This window comes from Gossypium hirsutum, chromosome A01 (assembly GCF_007990345.1).
Source record: "Gossypium hirsutum isolate 1008001.06 chromosome A01, Gossypium_hirsutum_v2.1, whole genome shotgun sequence".
NCBI lineage: Eukaryota > Viridiplantae > Streptophyta > Magnoliopsida > Malvales > Malvaceae > Gossypium > Gossypium hirsutum.
Genome location: NC_053424.1, coordinates 918,212 through 930,177, shown reverse-complemented (window position 1 = coordinate 930,177; position 11,966 = coordinate 918,212). Strand labels below are relative to the sequence as shown.

Here is an 11,966-nt window from a genome sequence, read left to right as displayed (position 1 = left end):
ATCTATGACGTATTTTATCCAAAATTAATAATTTTTTTGGTCAAAACCAAAAGTACTTACCGTCAATAATAGAGAGTAATCCACTTATAAGGAGTATTCTTTGCCATGAAATTTACTGCAATTCCATTAGAACCAATCATTAAGGACAAAGTGAGCAATAATTTAGCAATATCTTATCATTCAATGGTAACATCATTCATTTTCTTAGATGCCTCCTTCCAACAAACCAATTTACCAAAAAGACATTCAATTTCGTCGAGTGTTTTCCCACGCGTCTCAGGCATACACACATAGAAAAACACCCATCCAACGGTGGCAATGCCAGTAAATAAGAAAAAAGCACCGCCGATAGTGATAGCTTTGTACAAGGAAATAAATGTCATTGAGATGATCCCGCTCACCACCCTATTCACCGCCACTCCCATACTCACCCCTTATGCACGTAGCCTCAACGGAAAGATCTCCGACATGTAAACATTGGTTATCGGCCCCATTCCGATCGCAAAAAATGAGACGAAAGCTAAAACCATCGTCATACACAAGACAATGGCCCACGTTAGTTTTGTCTCCGAATGGTCGGCGATCGTTAGGGAAAACCCGAGTGTCGCTAGCGACACTACCATGCCTCCAACGCTGCTTAAGAGCAAAACACGACGACCGATTTTGTCAAGTAAGAGCGTTGCCACCAAGACGAAGATTGTCTTGGAAAACCCGATGGCTATGGTTGCGAGTAGCTTACCATCTGATGATGTGATCCCGGCTTTCTCAAAAATCCTTGGACTGTACAAAACAACGGCGGATATCCCGGATGATTGTTGGAAGAAATGAATCACGATGGCACAAATCAAGACGTGCTTAACAGCGGGTGTGGGGTGTAATAGTAATTCTCTCCAAACCCCTTCTCCGTTTGTTTGTTTTGGGATGATGTTGCCGGTGGTGGAATCTTGGGGGATTTTGGCGGCTTCTTTGATGTCATCAAGTCGAAGTTGAGCTTCTTTTTTGGTGTCTAAAGTTTTATCAAGCACAACCTTGGCTTCATCCAATTGACCTTGCATGACCAACCAACGCGGGGACTCCGGCATTGCTAAAACTGCAAATGCCAAGAAAATCGATGAGATGGCTCCAACGCCGAGCATCAACCGCCATCCGATCTTAATCGGCAGCTTCGAAAACGCATAGTTCGAAACATATCCCAACAATATCCCACTATTAATACACACCTACAAATACCAAAACTCTTACATTTACAATCTCATTCACAAAAAAAAAGGAAAAAAAGTGAATTTACTTGGAGGTACCTGTATTATAAGTGTAGTCCCTCTATTATTAAATAAATTAATTTATTAAAAAGAATAAATAACGTAAATTGAAATAAATTTAATATTTACTATTTAAAAATTATCATTTAATATTTAACAAGAGTTTTTATTTTTTTGAAATTGGAAATTTAACTTTTAATATATTTTATATAAATATAAATTTTGATTATTTTAATACTACAGAGAATAAATTGATGTATTTAGGATTTATTTGATTTATTCCCTGCAATACATAAAAAGCCAAACAAATTACCTCACGGAATGGAGTGAGGAAACCCCGGGAAGAAGCCGGGGAGATTTCGGCGGTATAAAGAACGGCACTCATAAGGGCAAAGCCGACGCCGATACCGGCAACGAAACGACCGACCATAAGGAAAGCGTAGTTGACAGAAAAGCCCATGAATAGAGAAACCCGCGAAGATAATAACGTTGGCCAACGCGATGGTGTACCGACGACCAATCCAATAGGCTATTTTTCCGGCCATGATTGAACCAACTAAGCAATACAAGTTGAGTACGCCGACCAGGATTTCAATCTGAAAGTCGTTGATTTTCAAATCCTTCTTTATGAACATTATAGCTCCACTCATCACACCTATATCTATATATATATAAATATGAATTTAGCCCAAAATCGTCACTGAAAAAGTACCCCAAAAAAGCTTTAAAAATGGAACTTAATTTATTTACCATAACCGAGTAACATGGAAGTTAACGAAGCCATTACAGCACAAGCAAAAGCAAACATCTTCTTCTTAAAAGCTGCATGCTGAGTTGAAACGCCACCGTTTTCGGGTCCTAAACCAGCCATTTTTGTCATCTCTGCAAGACAAAAGAATATTATCTCCAAAGTTTTGGAATTTGTTTTTTTTTTAATTAATAAAAAGGCCAAATTAATTATTATTACAAACATCAAATTTGGACATAACTGTCGCATTTTGTTGACTTGTATGCAATGTAATATAAACCATGGTCAAACTATATTTTGGTCCTTCAACTATCTTCAAATTTTGGATTCAATCTTCATATTTTAATTTAATATAATTTAATTTGTCTATTTTTATAATGTCGATTATTGATCAAAACAGATAATACCATTAATTATCCCCATTAAAATGTTGATGTCCTTTTTATTTGTGTTGGAATTAGTGTTTTTAAGAAAAATTTAAATATTTTTATAGTGATGAAGATAGGGGATAAGGCCTTAGGTCCTTGGTAAAATGGGATATTGTTTAGTCCCTTGACAATAATTAATTATCAATTTAAGTCCTTACAACCTTTTGATTAATAGAAATTTTTATATGTTTGGTCACACCAAAATATTTAGAATTCAAGTTCTTTTAACAATTTTTGTCGAGTTTTTCCCCTAAAATTTTATATTTTCATCTCGATATTCCTTAAAAATTTCTGGCATTATCATTGATTTGAACTGAAATAATTAATTGTATTATTTACTTGAACTAACTAATTATATAAATAAAACAACCCGAATTAAGTTAAATTAAAATATAAGGACTAAATAAAAAAATTTAGGCACAGCAAAAGGATTAAAACTAAAATTTAATATAAAAATCATAGGTGGAAAAAATAAAAACTTTCAAATTATTCAATAATAATTTTGTAAATTTTTTAAATTAAATAACCAAAATATAAATTTACTAATAATTTAGTTAACTTTATTATTATTATTATTATTAGAAATTGAAACAAAAAAGCAAAGGTTACGTCAATTTTGGACATTGTTGTCGTATTTTGTTGACTTGTATTCAATGCAATATAAACCTTGATGAAATTATGTTTTGATCCTTCAATTATGTTCAAATTTTGTATTACTTTAATTTGGTATGATTTGATTTATCTACTTTTATAATTTTATAGTTCATCACAACAGCTAACACGATTAACTATTCCGGTTAATTTGTTACCTTTCTTTATGTTGGAATAGGTTTTTTTCTCTTTAAATCGCTAGGGATAAATAAATAAAGGTCTTGGCCCATTGGTAAAACATGATAATGTAATTCAAGTCCTTAACAATAATTAATTATTTACTTTAAGTCATTTTAACCCTTTGATTAATGAAAATTTTGCATTTTTATCCCTCTAAACAATTAAGAATTAAATTTAAATTCTTTTAATAATTTTTTTATTATTCCCCCTAAAATTTTAGAATCTTATTTATCTTATTCCTTCTTAAAAATTTTCTAGCATCATAATTGATTTTAATTGAAATAATTAACTGATGTGATTTATTTGGAATAACCAAATGATATTATATAAACAAAAGAACCAAATTAAGTTAAATTAAAATATAAGGAGCAAATCACAAATTTGGAATACTAAAAGGACTAAAACTAAAATTTTACCAAAAAATCATAGGTAGAGGACCCATTTTAATAATAATAATAATAATAATAAACAGGTCCCCCACCAAACCCTGATGCAGTCAATAATTAAAAAAACACATCAATTTATCTTATCAATAAAAAAAGAATCAATTTAGACCACACACATTCATGTTTTGTTTCAAAGAAGAGAGACTATGGGACAAAAACATCACATGCTAGCTTCATAATTGTCCCATCTTTTTTGCATATCTCATGCATTGTCTAAGACATCTTTATCCCTTTATCACACCTCTAATGCAAATGAAAATCCTTACTTTTTGCCTCTCAATTATTGGAGCTTGAAGGGCATTTTTGGAAATATATTGTATAATTATATATAAGTTATATATATGATAATTTGAATAAATTTTGCAATAATCCAATATTTTGATATATATCCTATAGACAAGATTAACAATCATATACATATATGTTTGTAGTATTTAGCCCCTTTTTGTATAAAGGTATTTGTGTATACTAATAAATTATAATATATATAGAGAGAGAGATAAAAGACTATAAGATTGATTATTGTTGAGATTTAAAATTTAAATGTATTCTATATTTATATCCTAGTAGGGTGAGATATGTGGTTGGTTGTCTAGTGGCCCGTGATTGATCATTCGTCAAATTAGTTTGCGGATGGTTCTTAATTCACTCCTCGTCCAGGCTGTTTGGGTTTAACCATTTCATACAACCTTAAGGATGAAAATGTCATTGTATATTTTTATGATAGTAAAAATAAAATTTTATCATTTTAATAGTATATATCTTTATAATTTTTAAAAGATTAAATTAAATTTTTATCAATTTTTTGGAGCCAAAGTGTAATTTTACTATTACTAATTTAAAATTTTATAAATTATAAAAGGCTTAAATTAAAATTTTACCATTTTAGTGGGGGCCATGGCCACTGGGTCTCTACTATACTCCATCACTCAATGAATCATAAACCTTTAATTTTACTATTTTTCTAAAAAAGTTCAATTATTTTCAATATAAATTTTAAAATAAAAATGTTTCTTACATAAATTTTCACACTCATGTTGATGTATTTATTACCTAAAATGGGTAGGGAAGTGCTATATTTTCCCTAATTGGATTTGATCGTTACCTATTCCGTCACCGTTAGCTTCATTCCTCTTTATATTCATCTTTTTAGCCTCTTCTCTCCATCCGACAAATTTACCAAAAAGCCCTTCCATTTCCTCAAGCGTTTTCCCTTGAGTCTCCGGGAAGAAAGTGAAGAAAAAGAAAAATGCCACCAACGCAACTCCGGAGTATAAGAAAAATGCTCCACCAATGGTAATAGCTTTGTACAATGAAATAAAACTCATAGAGATTACACCACTCATCGCCCTATTAACCGCCACTCCTAAACTTGCTCCTTGTGCACGTAGCCTCAATGGGAATATCTCTGTGCTATAAACCCACGTAATAGGTCCCATCCCTATCGAGAAAACTGCCACAGAAGATAAAACCATGGTGATGCACAATCCGACAGCCCAAGTTTGTTTCTTTTCTGAATGACCAATAACGGTTAATGAAAGCCCTAGTTAGCCAATATAACGACCATGCCACCAGAACTGATGAGGAGCAAAGGACGTCGTCCAATTTTGTCTAGTAAAAATGTGGCCACTAAGATAAAGGTTGTCTTGGAAAATCCAACGGCCATGGTGGCAAGTAGCTTATGATCTGACGATGTGATCCCAGCTTTTTCAAAAATCCTTGGACTGTACAAAACAACAGACTCTAAGCCTATCGCTTGTTGGAAGAAATGGATCCCAATGGCGCAAATCAACACGTGCCTAACAGCTGGTGTGGGGTTTAAAATTAATTCTTTCCACACACCTTCGCCGTGGGTTTGCTTTTGGACTTGGACAATGTCATCGGTGCAATCTTCTGGTATTTCGGCGGCAGCTTTGATGTCACTGAGTCGACCACGAGCTTCTTCTTTGGTGTCTGAAGTTTTGTCGAGAACTATCTTAGCTTCACCTAATCGACCTTGCATAATCAGCCAACGAGGTGACTCAGGCATTGCAAGAACCCCAATAGCAAAGAAAACCGACAGAATAGCGCCGGCACCAAGCATTACCCGCCACCCTAAGTCAGCTCGCAGCTTCGAAAATGCATAGTTGGAAACATACCCCGACAATAAACCAGCATTAATGAAAACCTTCAAAAGAAAAGTTCGACAAATACATCACATTTCACTCATTTAATATTCCTTGTCACTGTCTCGTAATCATAGTTCTTGAGTTCCATTTAATTATTCAAACCAAACTAAATTATTCTTTCATTTAATTCATTATTAAAAAAAATAAAAAAATATTTTCTATTTAAATTAATGAAAAAATATTATTTTTAATTTTTTTAAAAAACTAATGAACCGAGCAAATTCAAACCCATTAAATTCAGTTTGGGTTGATTTGATTATCCTTAATTTTCAATTCAATTACATATTTATTAGGTTTGATGTTATTATAAGTTTTGAAAATTTTTCAAAAAAATCAATAACAAAATTGATTAAATAAGTCATTTGATTGACATTGATAGTCAACAATCAAGGATGATGTGGCATTGTCACGTCATGGATCAATGTTGATGTACGATTTAGTAATGGTCATAAACATTGCTGTTAAAAATACGGTCAATGATTTATTTAGTCAATTTTATTAATCAATGGTTCAATTAAGTGCAAAAATTTTAAAAGGAGTTAATTTATTTTTTTTAAATGTTCCTATTAATTAATTTATTTTTTTAAATGTTCCTATTAATTATAATTTTATAGTAAAATAATATAAATATAAAAATTAAAAAAAATTAGTGGATATAGGACCTCAGGGAATGAGTTGAGAAAGCCACGAGCAGAAGCCGGAGATACTTCGGCGGTGTACACCGGAGCAATCAATAAGGCAAAGCCGACGCCAATTCCGGTGACAAAGCGGCCGACCATGAGGAAAGTGTGCGAACCCCATGAGCAAAGCTCCCACGAAGAAGATGGCGGCGGCCACGACGATGGTGTAACGGCGACCTATCCAGTCGGAAATCCTATCGGCGACGTATGCTCCGATGAGACAATACAAGTTTAAAATTCCGACGAGGATTTCAACTTGAACGTCGCTAATTTTCAGGTCGTCTTTTATGTAAAGAATAGCCCCACTCATCACCCCAATATCTATGCAAAAAGAAAGAGTCTAATTATACCATCAGTCCCTGTACTTTTTAACTATAAAATTTAGTCCCTCTACTTTCAATTTTAGAAATTTAATCCCTCAAATTATCTGATTTAGAAATTAAAGTCAATTTAATAACACTTTTAAGTGATTTTTGTTAAATTTAAATATGTTTTATTAATTAGATTTTAAATATTAAATATTTAAAATCCAACGGAAGTTTATTAACATTATTATGAAATGAAATTTTAATTTTTAAATTAGACATAATAAAAAGATTAAGGTTTATTTGTGAATTTAATCCCTCTACTTTATGAAAATTGAGAACATGATCCATTACTTTAATTTTGTAATAATTTTATCCTTATACTTTACAAAAATAAAAAGTTTGTCCAATGTTGTTAGACATTTTTATTAAATCGTTGACCTACAAATCAACCGTAGAAATTAACAAAAAAATCATTTATACTCAACAAATTAGCAAAAAGTAGTAATTGTTCAAGTGGGTGTGTTTATGAATAATTTCATTAATTTCTTAATTTTCATATGATCAAATTTTAACAAATTAAAGTATATGATCTAAACTTCTCGATCTTTGGTATAGGAATGAAATTTAGATTCAGTCTAAGGATTAAAATTTTGAAATTAAAGGCAAAGAGACTAAATTTCAAGGACTAAAAAGTATAGGGGGTGAGAATAAAATCAAACTGAAAAAAATCATTTCTTTCCACTGACTGTAATCGAATTGAATCTAAGGTATGTTCTTTTATTTGTACATGGGTATTGATCCACCGTGCCGACCGTTGAATCATCATTTGGAGCTTGCTAGCTAGACTTATTTTTTTTAAAAAAATATTTAATAACTTCTGAATAATTCAATAACCATTTTGTAATTTTTTAAAGCTAAGTGACCAAAATGTAATAATTGGGTGTTAGTCTACCCGGAGGAAAAAAGAAAACAACTCACCATATCCAAGCAAGATAGAAGCTAATGAAGCAAGAATGGCACAAGCAAAGCGAACTTGTTCCTTTTAGGTTTCTTCAAAACCTCAAAATCTGCAAGAGTTTTATTGTCGCCTGCACCTGAAATGGAGACGCCATGGTTGTCTGCTTCAAACCTAGACATGTTTTTTTTTTTCTTTAATGTTGTAAGTATTAGAGATTCAAGCTATGGTGGCAGCCATGAATCTCCGTCAAGTTTGCTAATTTTGAAGAAGCCATTGTTGTCTTTAAATAGAACAAAAAAGGAGTTAACATCAAGGTGGACCATATATACTCTATGGAACACTGTCCACTCTTCCATATTATCTTAAATTTATTTATTTATTTTCTTCCTTTTTCATAATTGTAGTCATAATATTTAGGTTAAATTTTGTTATTTGTCCCTGCATTATGTAAAAGTTGTGGATTTAATTTGTATACTTTAATTCGGTCATTTTCGGTTTATTTATTTTTTGAATTTTAAAATTTTAGTCTTAACTAAATGGTAGCTATTAAATTCTTTAAGCTAAGCTCTATTATTTTCAAAATTTGATGCGGCAAACATATTGTTCCATTTGAAATATCATGCCAGCTTATTGTTTTCACGTATTGCTCACAAAAAAACTAGTTAATGGACTTAACGATTATCATTTGCATCAAGACCAAACTTCTAAAATTCAAGTGGACTAAGCCTACAACTTTAAAGATAGTATAAGACTAATAGTAGAATTTAACCGAATAAATTTAACTACTACCTTAGGACTAAAATTTCAGAATTCGAAAAGTAGAATAACTAAAACTAATCAAATTAAAATACAGAGACTAAATTTACAACTTACACAAATTACAGTGGCCAATTGCATAATTTTACCTAATATTTCATGGAATCCATAATCTAAAACCTTGAACCTTAGATACACAACCTAAAATTTTAAACCTTAACATTAAATCCCAAATCTTGCTATTCCTCAATATTTTAGGATTTAAGATAAAAATTACTAAAATTATGTATATGGTGATAAGGATCATAAAATAATTTGTTGATTTAGAGTGATTGGATTGAGCGAAGTTAATTCATAAGCTACAATTTATTTCCTAACATTGGCGATCTGTAGTTAAATTATTGCCTAACTGGATCTGATGGTTAGCTTCATTCATCTTCCTTTTTCTCTTCAACTTTTGAGTCTCCTCCCTCCGTCCCACCAATTTACCAAAAAGCCCTTCCATCTCCTCAAGTGTTTTCCCTTGAGTCTCTGGTAAGAAAGTGAAGAAAAAGAAAAACGCCACCAACGCAACCCCGGCGTATAAGAAAAATGCTTCGCCGATGGTAATAGCTTCGTATAATGAAATAAAACTCATCGAGATTACACCACTGGTCACCCTGTTAACCGCCACTCCTATACTCGCTCCCTGAGCGCGTAGCCTTAAGGGGAAGATCTCCGTGCTATACACCCACGCAATGGGTCCCATCCCTATCGAGAAAACTGCCACAGAAGATAAAACCATGGTGATGCACAATCCGATAGCCCAAGTTATTTTGTTGTCTGAATGGCCAATGATCGTTAATGAAAATCCGAGTGTAGCCAATATAACGACCATGCCACCAGAACTGATGAGGAGCAACGGACGTCGCCCGATTTTGTCAAGTAAAAATGTCGCCACTAAGATGAAGATCGTCTTGGAAAGTCCAACGGCCACAGTGGCAAGTAGCTTATGGTCTGACGATGTGATCCCAGCTTTTTCAAAGATCCTAGGACTATATAATACGACAGAGTCTAAGCCTATAGCTTGTTGGAAGAAATGGATCCCAACGGTGCAAATCAACACGTGTTTAACAACTGGTGTAGGGTGTAAAAATAATTCTTTCCACACACCTTCGCCATGGGTCTGCTTTTGGACCTGGACAAAGTCATCGATGCAATCTTCTGGGATTCCGGCTGCAGCTTTGATGTCACTAAGTCGACCACGGGCTTCTTCTTTGGTGTCTGAAGTTTTGTCGAGAACAGTCTTAGCTTCACCTAATCGACCTTGCATAATCAGCCAACGAGGTGACTCAGGCATTGTAAGAATCCCAATAGCCAAGAAAATCGATGGAATAGCACCGGCGCCAAGCATTACCCGCCATCCTAAGTCGAGTCGTAGCTTCGAAAATGCATAGTTGGAAACGTACCCCAACAATAAACCAATATTAATAAAACCTTCACAAAAGGGGAAAATTACATTAAAATATAATGTTAAGTTTATTCAATTATACTAAAAATTCAATTAATTCGCAAATTAATTAGAATTTTTAAAATTAATTCGAATCCCATTTATATAAAAATGAAAATAACTAAATAAAAATTCAAAGGATATGAGACCTCGGGGAATGAGTTGAGAAAGCCACGAGAGGATGCCGGAGAGACTTCGGCGGTGTATACCGGAGCAATCAGTAAGGCAAAACCGACGCCGATTCCAGCGACGAAACGGCCGACCATGAGGAAAGCGTAGTTCGTGGCGAACCCCATGAGCAAAGCTCCTACAAAGAAGATGGCGGCTGCGACGATAATGGTGTAACGGCGACCTATCCAATCAGAGGTCCTACCGGCGGTGTATGCTCCAATAAGACAATACAAGTTTAGAATTCCGACGAGGATTTCAACTTGAACGTCGCTGATTTTCAGATCATCTTTTATATAAATAATAGCCCCACTCATCACTCCGATATCTATGAAAAAAAATAGATATATAAACAAAATAATTAAAATTTAAAATATGGTAGATTTCATGCTATTTTCTAAAAAAAATGCAATTTTTTTATAATTACTTTGAATTCTAAATATTTTTTTTGTATTTTTAAAATTATTTGTTGGTATGACATAAAAGATAAATAGTGTTATGTTAGCATTAAAGTGTATTTAAATTGTCATGTGAGTTGTCACATGGACATCGTTAAAAAAAATGAATGTGTTAATCAACATTTCTGTTAAAAAAACCAATTTGACCATTTTTTAAAAATTTAAGGATTAAATTTAACTAAAAAAAAGAATAATGGCTAAATTGAAAAAAATATAAATATTGGGGCCAAGTTTGACATTATGCGCAGTTTTTAAATCACATGGTAAAAAATGGTCTATTTCTAAATTTGATCCCCTACTTTATAAAAAACGATAAAGTAATCCCTTTGTTTAACTTATCATAGTTTGACCTTTATATTTTATGGAAATTGAAAATTTAATCCAAAATGATAACGGTTAAATTTTTTTTTGTTAAACATTTGACCTTCAGTAATTTATATGCAACAAATTATCAATTTGTTTATCAACAATTTGACTAATTCCTGAATTTTCATAAAGTAAAATGACCAAATTCTAACAAGTTTAAAGTAGAGGAATTAATTAACTTCTCACAAAGGTTTTCAGAATCGGATTGGTGGTCAAACTGGTCATGCCACCTGTATGTCGATCCAACAGTCTGACCGGTTCAATTAAATAAACCATTAAAAATATCTAATTCAATTACCCAATTTAACCAATCTAATGACTTTCTCTAGATTGGTACCCAATCGATTCTTGGTCTAATTAGTCCAACCGATCGGTCCAACCTAGTTCAAACATATTTGCTTCTCACATTTGGTACAGGGATGAAATTTAAAATTAGACCAAAGATTGAATTCCTTGAATTAAAAAACAATGGGACTAAATTTCAAAAGTCTAAAAAGCACAGAGACTGCAAGTAAAATTAAACCAGAAAAAAAAAACACTCACACAAATGAAAACTCTTCATTTTTCTTTCCAACAAAGGTGATAAAAGCTTTAAAACCAGACATTAATGGAGGATCCCAAAAAAAAAAAAAAGAACTCACCACATCCAAGCAAGATAGAAGCTAAAGAAGCAAGAATGGAACAAGCAAAAGCAAACTTGTTCCTTTTAGGTTTCTTCGAAACCTCAAAATCTGCAACAGTTTTGTGGTCAGCTGCAACTGAAATGGAGACGCCATTGTTGTCTGCTTCAAACCCAGACATGTTTTTTTTTTCTTTTTTTGCTAGAACTGCTGTGATTTTTTCTTTTGAGCTATGGTGGCATCCATTAATCTCTACTAAGCTTGCTTTGAAGAAGCCATTGTT

General features: G+C 32.7%; 1 protein-coding gene and 2 pseudogenes across 2 annotated transcripts; all 3 read right to left on the bottom strand.

Moving 5' to 3' along the window:
* Positions 1-151: 151 nt before the first annotated feature.
* LOC107934112 (polyol transporter 5-like) lies at positions 152-2,184 on the bottom strand (annotated as a pseudogene).
* A 2,506-nt stretch (positions 2,185-4,690) lies between these two features.
* On the bottom strand, positions 4,691-8,097 carry LOC107934107 (polyol transporter 5-like; annotated as a pseudogene).
* Positions 8,098-8,888: 791 nt separating this feature from the next.
* Positions 8,889-11,966, bottom strand: LOC107934115 (polyol transporter 5). 2 transcript variants are annotated; one of them, XM_016866466.2, is made up of 3 exons: positions 11,705-11,966; positions 10,219-10,567; positions 8,889-10,057 (listed from the first exon to the last, which is right to left on the bottom strand). In XM_016866466.2, exons 1-3 carry the CDS (start codon positions 11,862-11,864, stop codon positions 8,956-8,958), a joined length of 1,611 nt encoding a protein of 536 aa, XP_016721955.2. In that variant the 5' UTR covers positions 11,865-11,966; the 3' UTR covers positions 8,889-8,955. The 2 variants fall into 2 exon arrangements, with proteins under 2 accessions (XP_016721955.2, XP_016721954.2); XM_016866465.2 differs by having other exon boundaries at positions 8,889-10,002; positions 10,221-10,567.